Source organism: Ahaetulla prasina, chromosome 4 (assembly GCF_028640845.1).
Source record: "Ahaetulla prasina isolate Xishuangbanna chromosome 4, ASM2864084v1, whole genome shotgun sequence".
NCBI classification, from domain to species: Eukaryota; Metazoa; Chordata; class Lepidosauria; order Squamata; family Colubridae; genus Ahaetulla; species Ahaetulla prasina.
Genome location: NC_080542.1, coordinates 28472692 through 28490571, shown reverse-complemented (window position 1 = coordinate 28490571; position 17880 = coordinate 28472692). Strand labels below are relative to the sequence as shown.

The 17880-nt window shown below is 40.1% G+C and overlaps 1 protein-coding gene across 2 annotated transcripts; it reads left to right on the top strand.

The window, feature by feature from the left end:
* Nucleotides 1-1002: 1002 nt before the first annotated feature.
* Nucleotides 1003-10637, top strand: ELOB (elongin B). Of its 2 annotated transcripts, none has more exons than XM_058180068.1 (4): nucleotides 1003-1211; nucleotides 4379-4513; nucleotides 6007-6115; nucleotides 10292-10637. In XM_058180068.1, exons 1-4 carry the CDS (start codon nucleotides 1209-1211, stop codon nucleotides 10399-10401), a joined length of 357 nt encoding a protein of 118 aa, XP_058036051.1. In that variant the 5' UTR covers nucleotides 1003-1208; the 3' UTR covers nucleotides 10402-10637. The 2 variants fall into 2 exon arrangements, with proteins under 2 accessions (XP_058036051.1, XP_058036050.1); XM_058180067.1 differs by having other exon boundaries at nucleotides 1029-1211; nucleotides 10289-10637.
* Nucleotides 10638-17880: the final 7243 nt, after the last annotated feature.

The window sequence follows — 17880 nt, the reverse complement described above, 5'->3', positions numbered from 1 at the left end:
GGGGGTGGGGGGTCTTAGCTAGCCTTGCTGGCTGATGTAATCTTCCCAGGTGCCATGTGGTGAGTTTCAGTTGCTAGATGGGTTCTATTATGATGCAGATGATGGCCCATTGACAAAGGTGGGGGGTGGCAGGAAGTTGCAGGGAGCTGCTTTGTCTTTAAAACATGTTTCTTCATTTCTCATCCAGGGAAATATATTCTGCCTTTTTAAATATTTTCTAAAATATTTCATTCTTCTAGGAGGGTGGGTGGGTGCTAAATTCCTACATATAAAAGAATAAACTTTATTTCCTTTATTAATCTTATTATGTCGTAAATGGTTATGTCTTTTTTTAAAAAAAGAATATTTTAAAAAATATATATTTCCTAATAATTCAATGGTTTGTAATACAGCACAACTGGGGAAATGATGGGGATGTGGTTTTGCTTCTCACACTTGAATCGAGGTTGCCTGATGCAAAGGACAAATCCTGGAAATGCAGCCCAGAGTCATGAAACTCCATGTTACAAAATGGGGTCTTTGTATACAAGCCACAAATGCCCTTCTCAAAATGGCAGCCACTTTCCTACGTAGTTACATATAGTAAGTACGTAGCCCAGCGCTTGACTTTTGAACCACTTTTAGCTCGGAGAGGCGAAAAACGGAAATTATCTCCTTAAGACGACTCCCACTTTACGAGGAAAGGAATTCCCGCCAAGATGCAGCGTTAAGCTTATAAAAAAAATTTTTTAAAGTTCTTTCTAAAAACACACACATACACAAAAAAAAACAAAACCGCGAAAACAACCTTTAACTTCCGCACTCTAACGGAAGCAAACATAGAGAGTAGTGGAGTCACGAAAGAAAGCCCTTAGAAGATGGCGGCGCTTTAGTTTCGACGGCCTTCCCAAACTGGGCGAGGCTTCTAGTTGCCCCCTCTAAGATGGCAGCGAGCGCTTCCGTGACGTCGACCCGTTCTTTCCTTCCGGCGGCTGCTTCCGCGAGCCCTTCTATGGGCCGTCTATGGTCTTTATTTTATTTTTTTTTCCCGACCGAAAGCCGTAAGGCGAGCCGCGGATGGGACGCATGCGCTACGGTGTTCTTTCCCACCCCCACCGCCACTGAACCGGGCTGGGTTATATACCGAGATTGCGGTGCATGTTGGGAAGCCGGGGGTTTTGCTGCTTTTTCCTCTCTGGGGGGTCTGGGCTGAGGTTGCATCTGCAGAGATGGTAAGTCGGGGAAGGTAGCCGGCTGCTGCGGGAGCGGGGCCGGCCCCGAAATAGTAGCAGCGGGAACGTAAGACGGAGTCTCCTGGAATCGCCGTCCTCGCTCCTTCCTCTTTTCTTTCGCCTCTGCCCTCCCGTGGGATGCTCCTCGCCGCCCCGCCCCGTCCCCGATCTCTTCCCCGGCTCCGTTTTGTGGGCTCCCCCCGCGGATCGTCTTTCCCGACGCCCCGAAAGGAGGCGGCTTCCTGTTACTTTCCTCCCTTTGGGGTTTTGTGTTTTGTTGTTTTTTTCCTCCTTCCCCGGATGGTCTTAATCGGGTTTTCCTCTGGTTCCGCCTCGCTTCTTCCCCTCCCCCCCCCGCTCCCCAGTCCGCTTTATCGTCCCAACAGCCCTGCCAGGTAGGCTCCGAGAAGGGTTGAGGGTTAGAGAAGGCTGCCCGGATGTTTTAAGCGACAAAGGAGGAGAGGTTTTCCCGGCTCTGTCTGACGCTCCCATCTTGGGACTTCCAAGACTCCGCCCTCGATATTCCCTGCGATCGTTTTTGTTATTCCTCGCAATTCCTCTGGTGTTTTTAAATGCACCCAGAAAAGACCTTGACTGATAAATTTAGCTTGGAAGGCTTAATCTCCAAGGAAGTTAAGGGAACTTCTGGATGCTTTTGGCATCCAGGCTGCTTTGTATGGAGGGGAGAGAGGAGAAAAAGTAATAAAGAAAAGATGTTTTTAAATGTGCAAAAAGCTTCCCTGCTTCTAGTAGTGCCCAGTATACCAGACTGTACCTAGTACATCAGATTGGCTCTTAACAATGTTGCAAACATAACAACTCTAGGTACTTTTCTCTCTAGGGCACAATATGAAAAGGCTACACGAAACTGGAAATCGCCGCCAACCATTGAACTTGGACAAATTCTTAGTTTTTACCCTATCTTTCCTTTAAGATGCTCTCCAGAAGCTTTGGACTTCAACTCCCATCAACTCTAGATGGGAGTTTAATGGTTTAATGTTACCCTGAAATGGTCAAAGCACTGCTACTTATCAACTCAAGAGGAAGCAGTTAAAAGAGTGTTTCCATAAGAAGTTTAGAGGCGTATAGCTGAATGTTAACGTTTGCAACATTGGTGTAATCTTAAGGCATCAGGCTAGAAACCAACTGTGTATTCCAGTCCCACCTTAGTCACTAAGCCAATTGGATGACCTTGGTCTGATCACTCTCTCTCAGCGCCTACGATAGGGGCAATGGCAAGCCATTTCTGGAAAAACTGCCAAGAAAACTGCAGGGATTTGTCCAAGGGGTTTCTAAGAATCAGGCACAATTGAACAGAAATTAAAATACACTTTCAGTCTTAATATATGTATAAGAGACCCACCTAAAGTTATCTATGAATATCCTGTCTGAGGAGGAATTTGAGCTTGGGCTCTGTCATGGCCTACTTGGTACATAAATCCTAATGTCATGATTTTGGATTTGATTCAATCTGCCTGTCCTCACCATATTAATCTTTGCCTGTATTATTTTTATAAATAACCCAAGGCAGCTAGTGTATCTAATACTTCTTTATCTTCCTATTTTCTTTCAACGACAACTTGTGAGTTGGGCTGAAAATGACTGTTCCAAAGTCCCCCATCTGACCTTCATGCCTAAGGTGGTAGTAGAATTCATAGTTTCTAGCATGGTGCTTAATTATTAGACTAAAGTGGCTCTCTCCATCACATCTCATCTCTACATCCTACCTGTTTTTCCTCCTACAACAATCCTATGGAATAAGGTTGAGGTATTTAACCAAAATCAACTACACTGCTTTCCTGGCTTAGGATGGATTGAATCTGACTGTTTCCAACATCTGAACCTTAGGAGTAAACCAAAGACTTGGTTTCTGTAAAATATGGTGATTTAAACATTAGCTATGAAAGGTTACCCTTTATGATGGAGAGAAGTTAAGTTGCCAGAATTTTTGCATTCTAAATATCTAAACTAACAGATTTTTACCACAATTAAAAGAACTTTCGATAACTTCTGAAATGGGACTAAAAAACATAAAATAATAGTTTGGGGAATCTTGCAGATGTGAAGACCAGAGTTTGCATTGTATAAGAACTGAACCATTGCTTTACCAGAGCTTTTCCAAATTAGTGCCATCTAGATATACTGGACTACAATGCCTACCATTCTGTTGTTATTCCTACTGGCGGTGAATGATGGGAGTTGTCAGGCAACACATCTGAAGAGTACCACGCTGAGGAAGCTTAAATTATCTAAATCAATCTGGAAGATCTAGCATCTGTCATTCTTCTGCCAGGGTATCTTTTGTTAGATTCACAAAATATACTAAGCCAAGGTTTGTCTAACAAAATTGAGTTTGCCCAGTATACTTACTGATCGAGATCTAATATGTTATATATTCTCTCTGGTATCTATGGAGGGTCTGGTAGCATTGGCTACCTGGAGTGCCTTTTGTAGTTTTAGCTGATATGCTCAGCTGCATATCTATGTAGAGAGGAGCAACCTTGCCATAGTCATTTGTGGTCCTGGGTTCTGTCTGGAGAAAACAGTTGTAATACTCTGTGTGTTACAACACACTTGAAAAAACTCGCCTGAGCCTTAAAGTAGGCCATAAGAACTAGTCAGATGGTTATTAGTTGGAAAGTATGAGAAATAGGATTGTAGTATATTGTGAAAGTAGGGTCTTTGATGGCTTCATCCTTGAGAATACCTGAAGGAAGATTACATTTACTACAATTTCACGATTCTGAGGTGTTAACCTGGTTTTAAATGACAATGCTAATTTTAGTATACAATTGTTAACTACTGCTTTTTTGTTTAGCAAATCTCTATTGGCTGACCCCTGATTTTAGGCCGCTTTTTCAAACAGTGGACTTGTCTGTTGCTTAGCAAATCAATCTGAACAGTATAGATGTATTTTATGTATATTACATAAATGTGGATGTAGCAAACACCTGGGACCAATTCTCAATTGTTCTATAAACAATAGAGGTTTTATGTACTTCGTATTTTATATTTTGGAGAATAATTGTCTATCCTAAATACCAAGTTGAAGTTTTCCCACTGTATAAAACAATATCATTATCATTATTGATAGTGATGGCTTGTTTGGATAAAATTATGAATGCTACCGATTGCCTAATAATATAAACTGGTCTGTTGCCCAATAGGATGTTTTTCTAATGATCCGACGTCACAAGACAACTATCTTCACAGACGCCAAGGAGTCCAGTACAGTGTATGAGCTGAAAAGAATTGTGGAGGGGATTCTTAAAAGACCTCCAGAAGAACAGAGACTATACAAGGTATGGAGAGCTTATTATAGAAAGTACTATTCCTTCAGGACTCTTTTAATAAATTATGGTATTACACCAGTACCTGTTGTTTACTAAGTTGGTCTATCAGTGCTCTCCATGATCAGTTCAGAGGTTATATTAATTTTTTAATCTAACCAGATTGCTGCTCTTAGGAGATATTTACATCTGAGATCCTACCCTGTTAGCCTTCCCGAGGGCTTTGAACACCTGGCTCTTCCTCTAAGCGTTGGGTGAGGTTAACATATGAGTTGAGCTGTGAGAATAATTGATTTTTAACTTTTTTTAATGGATGTTGTGAGGTGCCTAGAGTTGTCATACGAGACACGTGAACATGTATGTCCTGTAAATAAATAAAATACTGGGTCTTCATCACCCAGAAATCACACGCAGCTTCAGTTGTATTTTTTAGACTCTAGAATTTCCAGGAACTCTGCCTTTCTCTCCGCCCCTCCCCCCACTGCTTAGTCTGCAACCAAACTGTAGAGAACAAATCACTTGTTAGCTGATTCTGATGGTCTTTTGGAATCCCAACTGTCTAAACAGTACTGTAAAACAGTAAGCAGTTAACAATCCACAAAGTTGTATCAGATACACTAATGCAATTTGTTCGCTAACCACTTAGTCCTTTGGCCATTTAAGAAATTATTTTTCTGTGTGCCCTAGAAAATTGGGGCTTAAAGAATTCTTAGAATTAGAGCTCTAACTTCATACTTCATTTTTTTAGTAAGATCAGAAACAGAAGTAAGGAGAGAGGTAGCAAATTGTTTCCAGGGAATACTGGTTTGCAAGTAGAACAGTTTTAGTGAAGAAAAAAATACAGACTTCTTACTACAATATTCCTCAACTTAAGGCCACAATTGAGCCCAAAATATCTGTTGTTAAGTGAGACATTTGTTAAGTGATTTTTGCTCCATTTTACACCCTTTCTTACCACAATTGTTAAGTGAATCACTGCAGTTGTTAAGTTAGTAACCTGGTTGTTAAGTGAATCTGGCTTCCCCATTGACTTGGCTTGTGAGAAGATTACAAAAGGTGATCGTACGACCTTGGGACAAAGCAACGGCCATAAATATGAACTCGTCATCAAGCATCTGAATTTTGATCATGTGACCATGGAGATGCTGCAACGGTCGTAACTGAAGAATGGTCATAAGTCACTTTTTCTAGTGCTGTTGTGATTTTGAACGATCACTAAATGAACTGTTGTAAGTCGAGGACTAACTGTATTGTATCTTTTGGCGCCCCCCCCCCAACCTCTATGGTAATTTGATGTGCATAAGACAGTTAAACCATATCCTAAACAGAGTTTCTGGTCCTTGTGTGTCCAATCACACTTGGCCAATAAAATTCTATTCTATTCTATTCTATTCTAATTTCTTGATTTTAATTACACTTCTAAGTAGTAATTGTTCATGATTACCAGACTTTTTTTTTTAAAGAGACTTCTCTTGCATCCTGGGGCAAATTACCCCATTTTCCAGGATGATCAACTGCTGGATGATAGCAAAACTCTTGGAGACTGCGGCTTCACCAGTCAGACAGCACGGCCCCAGGCCCCAGCAACAGTCGGCTTGGCCTTCAGAGCCAGTGGTGAGTGAAGTTGTTGCATGCTTCTTGAAACCAAAGAAACACAACATTGCCATTGAAGATTAAGAGAGCCTAAGACAAGGAAGTGGTTTTTACTGATAACCTAAGGGCGTTGGCCAAATTTGCCTCAGAAGAATATTCTGTGCCTGGGGTGCTTCCTTTGAAAAGACCCACTTGTAATGGGTCATATCTTTTCTTTTATATACACTGAGAGCATATGCACCAAGACAAATTCCTTGTGTGTCCGCTCACACTTGGCCAATAAAAAATTCTATTCTATTCTAATGGTGTAATCCCACAACTAGGAGAGCAGGCAGCCAGAAGATGGCTTCCAGAGACGGTTAATATTGGTTATCTGCAGCATAAGCCATGTAGAGCTTTTAGCGCCTGCCATCTTAGAGCCAATCTGGTCCAAGAGTCCCTGATCACTGACTACTACAGTAGTTCCCTGAAAATAAGACCCAGTCTTATTTTTTAGGGCCCCCCAAAATAAGGTCTTATTTTTGGGGGATGTCTTACCTGCTTACCTTAGGACCACCGCAGCCAGGCCTCCCACACCCCAACACCTGTCATGTTATGGCCTGACTTCTTCTGCCCCACGAGTGGGCGGGGTCTTAAATAGGGCTTATTTTATTAAACACTCATGTAAAAATCAAGCTAGGGCTTATTTTTGCGGTAGGTCTTATTTTCAGGGGAATACAGTAATCATGCTGAAAATTGGCAGCACAGAAACCTTCCATTGTGCATTGAGGCAAGAAATATACACAAACTGCAGTAGAAAGCCTTGAAACAGGCTTAAGATAGTTTTTAAAAGTACAGGTAGTCCTCAATTTATCATCACAGTTGGGACAGGGATTTCTGTCGCTAAATGATGTAGTCATTAAGTGAGTCATACCTGAATTTTTGACCTTTAAGTGAATCTGGCTTCCTCCATTGACTTTGTTCATTCCCTCCTACAAAGGTTGTGGATGGCGATCACATGACTCCAGGATGCTGCAACTATCTTTTTTTTTTTTTTCCATAAAAAGTTTTATTTTTACAATCATATCAAATAATTCATCCAATGTACAGTTATATACAATTAGTCGGGCTTGCCCAGTCACCACCCCCCTTTTTAACACTCTTCCCTCTTCTACCTTCTTTTACTTTCCAAACCTTCCTCTCCTTCTCTTATCTACATCCGCTCCCCCCTCCACCCTACACCTTCCTTCTCCCTCTACTATCCCTCTTCCTTCCTCTTCTCCTCTTTCCTACCTCCTACTCTCTCTTTTCTCCCTCCTCACCGTTCTAAAATGGTAACTATGCAGACCCGATCCTACATTAATTATATTTCTTCAATAATCCCTGTACATTAACCATCACTCCATCTCTACCAAACCCCCAATTCCCTCCCCTTACCCCCACCCCCCATCCCGACTTCCCAGAACAAAATGCAGGGTATCAAAACTAACAATCATAATCCAAAATAATTCCTAAATTATAATCTCTAGTCACACCACACTTAGTCACACTCTCAATTCCCCTCTCCTTCAAAAATATATCTAATACAAAATATTTCCTAAATTTACTCATATGCTATTCAATATTTTTTTTATCTGATACTTATTTTAAATATAATCAATCCACATTTTCCATTCTAGAATATATTTTTCTAGTGTATAGTCTTTCAAGTAAGCGGAGATTTTTGTCATCTCTGCCAGATTTGATACTTTGAGTGTCCATTCTTCGATTGTAGGTAATTCTTCTTTCTTCCAATACTGAGCAATCAAAAGTCTTGCGACTGTTATTAAGTTCAAAATCAATTTAGTCTCTATAGCTGTGTAGTCCATAATTGACTTCCGGTTTGGCACCGTAGGTGATGGCGGTGATCTTTACGATCACCAACCTCTGGATTATGTGGAATCGCTAGGACAGCTTAAATCTGCTGTCCAGCGGTTCGGAAAACCACCTCTTCGGGAGAAGGAGAAGGTGGTGAGCTGAGGGCAGAGGTTGAATTTCCCTAAAGCCCCTGAGAAAAAAGGGGTTTGAAGGTTAAGTTCCCTCCAGTAACCCGAAGTGCTCCAGATCCGAGGATTCTTCTGCTTTGGTGGAACCAATCACCACGACCAAACGCCGAGATTTATTTTGGACAATAAAGGATTATACCGGACAGAACGAAAGTGGGAGAACTTTATGCAAGTAGCCAAGCCGATTCCCCGATACTTTGTAACAGGATGCTGCAACTATCATAAAGTATTGCCAGTTGCCAAGCACCCAAATTTTTATCATGTGACTTCATGGACCCTACAGTGGTCATAAATGCAAAAACCTACCCTAAATCATTTTATCAGTGCTGTTGTAACTGCATACATTTGTTAAATGAATGGTTGTAAGTTGACAACTACCTATAAAATCTGTACTTTCCAGAAAAGGGGCGAAGGGAGAGAAGGATCATCCTACCCATTTTTACATAATTGTTTCATTAGCTGCACCCATTTTACTCCTCATAAAAAATGCAATTTCCAGTGGTTTAGTCCTGTTCTAGAGGCTTAAATTCACAAAAACAAACCAGACACCCAGAATCGCTTTAGCACAAAAGTGAGATTTCATCAAAACAACAACTTGATGAATTTTAACCAGTGTCTCTCACTGCCTGTGTTTATAAAACACCTCTGTGTGTCTCCCCCCCACCCCAATCAATTGGAAGGGATGGTTGTAACCTATAAAACAGTATTAAGTCAAGTCATGATGGCCCCCATATTGTTAATTTCATTTTGACAGTCCTTTGGTGAATAAATAAATAATGTTTTGAACTCAAATTGTTGTTAAAGAGTTTGAAATCAATTGTTGGGATCATTTTGAAAATGTATTATTTATATCCTGCCTTTATTATTTTTACAAATAACTTAAGGCAGTGAATATATCCAACATATTTTCCTTCTATTTTACTGCCTATTAACTCTATTTCAAGTTTAGATCTGTATTTTGAGCTCAAAATTGGTTATTGTTGACCATAGAACATTTCTGAATGGCTGGAACATCCCCTGTTGAGCATGAAATGAGTCAAACCCACTTAACACACCAAAGGCCTGGATCATTTATTTGGTTTTATTCATACTTTTAGTTGTGTGAATGTTGACTTTGGCAGAAAGATGGACATAAATATATTGATGGAATAAATTTTATCTCAGATGGGGAAAAAAATCTGAGATTTAAAAAATAACCATGGAGTTATAAAGAATGAAAGCAAATAGGGTAGCCTCAGGACTAACAACTATTTTTCCCTATGTTTGCAGGCAACCAAAATAAAGATATATTAATAACATTACTTACACTCAAGTATCATAGAATCATCAGGGTTGGTAGTGACCTTGGAGTTCTTCTAGTCCAACCTACTGCCCAAGGCAGGAGTCCTCAAACAATCTTGTGCAAATGGTTGTCCAATCTTTTCTTGAAAAGCTCCAGTGATGGATCAGCCATAAATCCAGGAGGCAAGCTTATCCCACTGCCAGGGATAAGGATAATTTCCTGCCAGGAAATTCCTCCTTATTTCCAGGTTAGATCTCCCTTGGATGAGCTTCTACCCATTGCTGGTTCTTCTACTTTCAGGTGCTGTGGAGAAAGCATATCTTCACTGTAGCAGCCCTTGGAATGTTGGAATACTTCTCTGTGTTAGGCTTAACATATCTAAATGTCCATGGAGATTCTCTGTCATCCAGGTCATAGCTGTCAGTTGGATGAGAAGTGATACGTCTTCAAAGAAAGACAAGAAAGTCCAGTTGTCTCTTGAAAAAGGACATTTAACATATCTAGTTCCTTTTGCCATTTTTTATAGAATTTAGCCTCCAGGCCCCTTAACACCTTTGTTGCTCTTCTCTGCATTCTTTTTAAGGCCTCAGCATCTTGGTCACCAGAACTGGATACAGTATTCCAAATGTGGGTTCATCAGTGTGAATGGTGTAGAAATAGAATGCTTATGTGCTGCTTCTGGTTAAGGATTAATCAGGATTAAGCAATCTCTACTTGAAAAAAAAATAAAATAGGTGTGAGGTGTTTATGTACTCAAGTAGTTTGCCACCGCTTTGGATTTCTCATGATCTTCATTTTTGGTTTGGGATTTATAGTAGCCAGTGATGTAGCATAAAACAGGACCATTCCAAGATGACGATGTCACACATATCTTTCTTCCCCCTTCAGAAGATGTCTTTGAGAACCTCCGCATCGATCCCTTCTCCAGCCCCCCAGAGCTCCCAGACGTGATGAAGCCCCAGGACTCTGGCAGCAGCGCTAATGAGCAAGCAGTGCAGTGAAAAAACTGAGGCTTGTGGAGTTTGCTGCACAACCCATGGTATCCTTGAACCTTCTTCCCCCAGCCTTATCTGACACGGAGAAAGATACGGCCGTCATCCCTTGTCTCTGATTTTGGTTTCCCTTTTAGCCTTCCTTCTCTAAGCAAGTCTACATGTCACCCTCCTAAGCCCAACCTGCCTCATCTGACAGAGCTGTTTTCACTTTGGTTTTAAAAATAATAAAAAGGTCAGCTGTTTTTTTCCCTCTTCTTGTCGTGCATTGTATGCCTGTTCAGTGAAATGGAAAGAGGGCCTTAGGACAAAGGGGAGGTCATATCATGACAATCATTCTATAAACATTACTGCAACGATTATTCTGCCCATGTCTTTATGTCAAACTGTCTTTCCTGCTGTCTTAAAGATGAAGACAGCTAATCTGTAGTGAAATACACTATTGACACCTTCTAAGCCTTCTAAAACAGGGGTCTCCAACCTTGGTCCCTTTAAGACTTGTGGATTTCAACTCCCGGCTTTGCTGGCTGAGGGACTCTGGGAGTTGAAATCCACAAGTCTTAAAGGGACCAAGGTTAGAGACTCCTGTTCTAAAAAAATGTGGTTGTTTTTTTTCTTTCAAGAGGCAACTTGTTTTTCTTCGTTTTTTCTTGAAGATGTTTTGCATCTCACCCAAGAAGTGAAACGTCTTCAATAAAAAACAAATTTCAGTTACCTCTTGAAAGAAAAGGGGAAAAGGGCACCTTTGGGACAACAATGACCTGGATGACTGAGAATCAGTCTTTTAAGGCAGTTTTCATCAACCTGTAACTTTCCATTATGTTGGGATTCCATCATCTAAATTTTGTAGTCATGTGAAAAAATTCACTAGGAAATATGATTTTTTTTTAATTGCCCATCAAGACCAAGACAGTCTCCTCATATCTTGGGTAACATTAGCCCCCTTGAAAATGCTATATGTAATCACCTGTCACTGCAACACCCATGCAATTAATCTTCCGCTTCTGGATAGGCAACCTGGTGCCCTCCAAATGTCTTGGCTGAAGCTGATGGAGTTGACATTAAAATACTTAGAGAATATCCAGTTGCCTACCTGAGCCTACTTTATAACTGTAGCATTGCTTGTTCGCTCTCCCAAGGTTCTTTTTTTTTTTTAACTAATTGTCGGATCTAGATTGCAAATTGAGAGTTTAGTCTGTGACACCAAAGCTGATGACTGCCAAAAGGTGATAACAGCAGAAATTTCCTATAGTGTCACTCCCTAAATGTGAGGTAGGAGCTACCTATTTCTTCTGGATGATCTAAAGCAAAAGCATTAACTTTTTATATGGCCATGTCTTTGTCATTCTTAAACTTCAAAACCATCACCTAAAATTGCTTGGAGAAATCCAAATTTTCCTTGGCTGTGATATCTAGGTTCTAAAAAAAAAAAAGACAGCCAAACAAGGCCTACATGAAATAATTATAAATGCTGATTAGATTTTGAACAAAAGTACCCACATCCATGAGAAAATGCAAAATACTGTATTTTTCGGACTATAAGACACACCTGACTAAGACACACCTAAATTTAGAAGAGGAACACAGCAACAAAAAGTTTTGGCCCTCCCCCCCCCTTTTTTGGGGGGGGGCTTTCCAGTCTTTTTTTCAGCCTATTTCGGGGACTTTTTTGGCCTGTTGTTGATGCTTTGGCCCGTTTTCAGGGCTTTTCGGGGGGGCTGTTTACAAAGCTTTTTTGGGGCCGTTTTTGAGGCTTTTTTTTTTTTTTTGGCCCATTTTTGAGGGATTTTTCTGAAAAAAAAGGGCCAAAAAAAGCTTCAAAGGCGTCAAAAAAAACCCTGAAAACAGACCAAAAAGGCTCAAAACAGGCCGAAAAAAGCCCTGAAAATGGGCTGAAAAAGCCCCCAAAATGGGCCAAAAAAGCCTCGAAAATGGGACAAAAAAGGCCTGAAAACAGGGCGTGCAGAGGCCAAAAAAATGGCTGATGGGTTGGTTGGGGCTTCGGCAATATTCGGTCTATAAGATGCATGGACATTTTCACCCCCTTTTGGGAGACAAAAAAGTACATCCTGTAGTCCGAAAAATACAGTAGGTTTCAAATTTGACACAGAAAAGAAACTGTTGCTTAAAATACCAATATACCATGTGCTACTAGCAGTCCTGCATAGAAGGCAGTACCAAAAATGAAAAGATGAAGACACAATGGGCTGGTTTATGCTCTTCTAAATTACAGACATCCACTATTTTCATAAGCAAAAGGACAGAATCTATAAATATAAGCACCTGGCCACCAGAGGGCACTAGATATTTTTTTAAAACAAGGTACTGTATAGTTGGGAAAGCTAAGAGTGGAATAGTCTACTTGCTTACTCTGTAATCTTATGCTAACTCTGATTAAGAAAGCAACTAATTTAGCCCATTCCACCATTTTGTTAAAGATTAAGCAGGATAATCTCAGGTATGCTGTTTATCACATTTAAATTAAAGGGCAAGGACCAATGGGAAAACACAAAATGTAATCTGGAATGTGGAGGTTGAAACGTACCTTTTTTTTTTAAATACTACTTAGCTCTGTAAAGGTCTCATGTTTCCTTTTCCTGAGGTGAAAAAGAGGAATGCCCTTTCAAAACTGGGGAATATTAAAAGCATAGCTCAGAAAAAGTCATTCTTGTTAAATCTGCCACCTTTAGGTTTTTTAAAAAAATCTGATTGCCATTTTTATAGAGAGATCAGAGTAGCACATATTTTCTCTCCCTTCATAAAATCTTTGCCGTGGCCATTTTAATTAAAACTACGCTGATGACTATTTTTTTTCTTATTTGCATTTATATCCCGACTATTTGCATCATCTCCGTGACCTCCAGCCCAGAGTGTTTGAATTCATTATAACTGATCAACCAATTTTCCAAACTGATATTCAGTCAGTGTGTTGGACTACAATTCCTGAATCTCTCGACCTACCTAAAAAAGTTGTCCAATAACAGTGCAGAAACCAGCATGGTGAACATTGTAGCAACTCTACTCTTTGTCTATAGGCGACAACCCAAAGACAATCTGATATTTTGTGAGAATTATAATGGGGCCAAGTTTTCTCTTGGGTCGCTTAATAGACTTGTCTCTCTTTATATGTATTCAGCATATAAAAGTGATGAGAACTGTAAAAGCAAAAGAAGACTCAGAACCTTTTTCCTTAAATACGTTTTACTTTCTATTTCTCTTCTGGAGATTGATTCTATGTCTACCTATAAAGGCAATTTTTCATATAGTTACCTGCAGTTTTATTTTTATAATGTTGACTGCTGGTCTCTTCAACATTTTCTATATTGGAGCTGACAGTCTTTCACAGCTTACCATCCCATGGGGGGGCCATACCCTAAAATGGGAAATCTTAATCTGATTGGATAGTTACAATTTATTATCATGAGCTATGTATATGTAACGAGACCTGTGCTTAAGAATCTCAGCTATGTTGCCATAGTTTGTAAAATTTTGTCCAAATAGTAATTGAAATTGTTATGTAGTTATGACTTAGGACTTTGTTCACACATTACATTAAACCATGGTTTACTAAGTGCACCACAATTTGCTTAATACAAAACCCAGCTATTAACTCAAAGCCAGCAAACCAGTGCATGTTCTATAAACTCAGCCTATGCCTTTTCCTTAGAGGAAAACTTCATTCTGTCACATTTAGCCTGGCATGTGTAGAATTGAGTCAGGCAGCTTCTCAATGTAGATATTCTCCGACTGTAGAATTGTATTTTGAAAGCATGACTTTGTTCTCAGTTCACTCTACCAACTGTTTTTTTAAGAAACCATCTTACTTATTTAATGGTGAACATCCATTGTAATGGTTATGATGTCTGAAGTCTGAGCCATAAAAATTTCTATCAGTTATAAAAAGTTTTTTTTAAATTTTTATTTATTTATTTAAAACATTTATATAGCCATCCATCATATTCCAAACTCTGGGCAGCTCCCAGAATAATGAGGTTACATCCTCTGCCATGTGCAACTAGCATCTGCCATTTCCCCACAACTTTGTCTAGAATTGTCTATGGTATTTTTGTGCAGATTACCTTATAGTATGGAAAAATATGGATGTGTTTTGCCAACAAGCACATAAACTCTAGAACACCCAATACTGCATTGAATACAGGGGCATGTCCAGCTAAGTAATATATAGTTTTAAAAAACACAGAATCTTTGTAAACAACTAAAATTGTTGTTGGGGTTTTTTTGATACCGTATAGTTCCATTTAACCACTGAAGTGAGACAGGAAGGAAGCATAATGAGGACGAGCAAATATGGAAACTACCCCATAACTATAGAAAAGTGTTTCTGCATTTCAACAGAAATTACTCCTCTATTTACCTGTTCAAGTTTATAAAGTGCTGGTTGCTGTACCAATAAGGTTTGAAAAGAATATGCTTTTTCATAGATCCATAAATATAAATTTATGCTATCCAGACAGACTGGGGTGTTATGTTCAGTGTATCCTATAACAAATAACCATGCATTCATAGGCCTAACAAAAGGAGGTGAAAAGCAAATGTATATAGCCTCACCTTTTAGGAAACAAGCATTCATTCGGATTGTCCTTTATCTTGACAGCTGTTCTATCTATTTTAATAAGCGCAAGGGCTCACCTTCCATTCAGTGCAAAATGATAACAGAAGATGATGGCATCTGGAGAATGTGGATAGATTCTTTATAAATTTTTTAAGAACAAGATCACACGGTGTTGTGGCTCCCTGCCCAAAAAATTGATTTATTTTTTTTTTAGTGGTTCCAGTTTCATCACACTGGGAATACTTGAATGTAAACCGCCATTCTCACTGATAGAAGCTGTCAGTTACATTTTTAGGATGATAGAATGACACCACTCAACAATCAGTGCTATAGCAGTAACAAGAGATGGAAGGGACCTTAGAGGTCATCTAGTCCAAGCCCCTGCTCATGCAGGAGAGCTATACTATTTTTGACAAATGGTTGTCCAGTCTCTTCTTAAAAACTTCCAGTGATAGGCCACCCACAATTTCCGAAGGCAATTTGCTTCACTAGCTGGTTGGTTATCCTTCGCTCCAGGTTGCTTCCCTGCTTGATTAGTTTCCATCCATTGTTTCTTGTCCTGCCTTCAGGTGTTTTGGTAAATAAGTTGGTCCTTCTTTTCACTAGACTAGGTATACCCAGTTCCTGCAATTGTAGCTATAGTACTATTTTTATTAATGCAATTTCTCCTTCTCCCATAGTCTAATCCATTCCACAATGGAAAACTCTAAACCAGCTTCACCTCCAATGTGTTGAGAATAATCCATTAGGGAGATTAAAGGAAGGTAAAACTCAACTCCTGATGATTTCACCGGTAGCTTTAGTTTTCTCAGCAACATGACAGAAGTTGTTTGTCACTGCCTACTTAGAAATTTTTTTTTCTTGCTCTTCGGTCTCACCTACAGTCCTGTTATTTCCTGGCCATCTCTCATCTGGCCCAGCCCTGCTTAGCTTTTTGATATCAGAAAAATACAGGTTTAAGATGTTCTTTTCTCATGGTTTCCTACAGGTTTAAGATGTTCTTTCCTGCTTTAGACCAGGGGTCTTCAACCTTAGTAACTTTAAGGCTTTCTCATAGTTTCCTACAGATTTAAGATGTTCTTTCCTGCTTTAGACCAGGGGTCTCCAACCTTAGTAACTTTAAGGCTTGTGGACTTCAACTCCCAGAGTTCCTCAGCCAGCTTTGCTGGCTGAGGAACTCTGGGAGTTGAAGTCCACAAACCTTAAAGTTACTAAAGTTGGAGACCCCTGCTTTAGACAACTGTATTCAATCACTTGATGCAGGAACCATGTCTACAGAGCTTCCATCTATCTCTCACTCTAACTCAATTCAATGTAACTCACCACAGCCATCACTAAATCCAGATCCAGATACAAATTTGGCATTTGTACAGTTTCAATCAATCTGAGTAATGTGGAGAAGCAGAACAACAGGTCATCAAAAGTACTTGAAGTTGGCTTCTACCCTGCAGCTTCATAGATATACAAAAAGCACAGGAGATAAGCTGGGCCACAATTGCCAAAGGGTGAATAAACATCACCCAAAGCTTTGCACAGATAGGAACAGTACCACTGTATCATTTTGCCTCTTACCCACAGGGTCAAGTCTATTAAAAGATCACAGTCAGCAGCATTGAAGGTTCTTAACTGATCAAGGATCCACAAGGTCATCTTCCCCCTTTCTCTCTCCTGATAGGAGATCATTGATCAGGAAAACCAAAGCAATGTTACCAACAAGCCAAGCTATGAAAAATTATTGTTCTAAATCAAACCTCTAGGTATTTGAAGGTTTACAACTTATCACCCATGACAAGACATATTGCACTAATCACAAATGATCACACTTCTATGAAAATCATTGCAAGCATCAAGATGTTCTTCGAAGTTGTAGTTTTATAGCTCTTCAGTTAAGATTATGGGTAAGACTGCTCCAAGAACACAGCTGGCTGCCATCAGTTTCCTTGGGGCCAATTTCTCATAACATGATCAGGACTCACGACCATAGACATGTCTTTTTGAGCAAACAACTTTTCAGTTGATCAACAAATTTCTATGGTCAAAAAATATGCATTCTGGTTGCAATTTTCTTGAGAGTAATTTTGGTGCTAATAATCAGGCTACAGGACCTAGCAGGAGGGAGGAGGACAATGGAAATGTACAGCAGGAAACATGCCAAGAAGGTTTCGGAACAGGTCACTGAGCCTGCAGTATTCGCAGGTGACAATTCCCCTTCCCCCTCACCAAGCACACAAGCAAACGTCTTTCTGCTAGCAGAGACCGCAAGCCAACCACATCCTGTCTCATAAAATGGCGGCAAAAGCCTTGCCTGGTTCTCCTCTGCAATTTCTGCCCATATAAGGCAATCGTTGATGAGCGCTATAGCTCACCACTCACCCAATCACATGAAGCCTAAGTGCAGCACCCAAGCAGGAAGTCTCAGTCACACATATACACCAATCTGGGCAAGCAAGCGAAGGGAGGAGAGGAAGTATCTAGCAGGTTGCAATGAGGAACAGGGAAGGGATCTGGAAACCAGGGCTTAAAGCTTCGCCACTGGAAAAAAAAAGACATGGCTTTGGAGAGGGATAAATAGTCAGGATTTGAGAAGCAAGATTCTCTGGGCAGAGAAATGGAGCAAGAACGATAGGGGTGTACAGTAGAAGGAACTAGATGTTGGAGCTTACATGCAAGAGCCAGAAGGAGGAACATCTCTAAATGGTTACATTTAGACTGGATGGAAATGAATGACACAAGACGTCTGCTGCCTTTGCACGCAGGCTGATGCTCATATCAAAACCTGACTCTCCTGCCTGCCTTCTGCCCTTCATCATGTCAGAAACACTGGTTCCATCACACACAAAAGGAATTCTTCCTGTTCCATATCTAGCATGAGGTTCTCAGTAAATTTACATTTCATTTAGTACAAGCACAGAAAA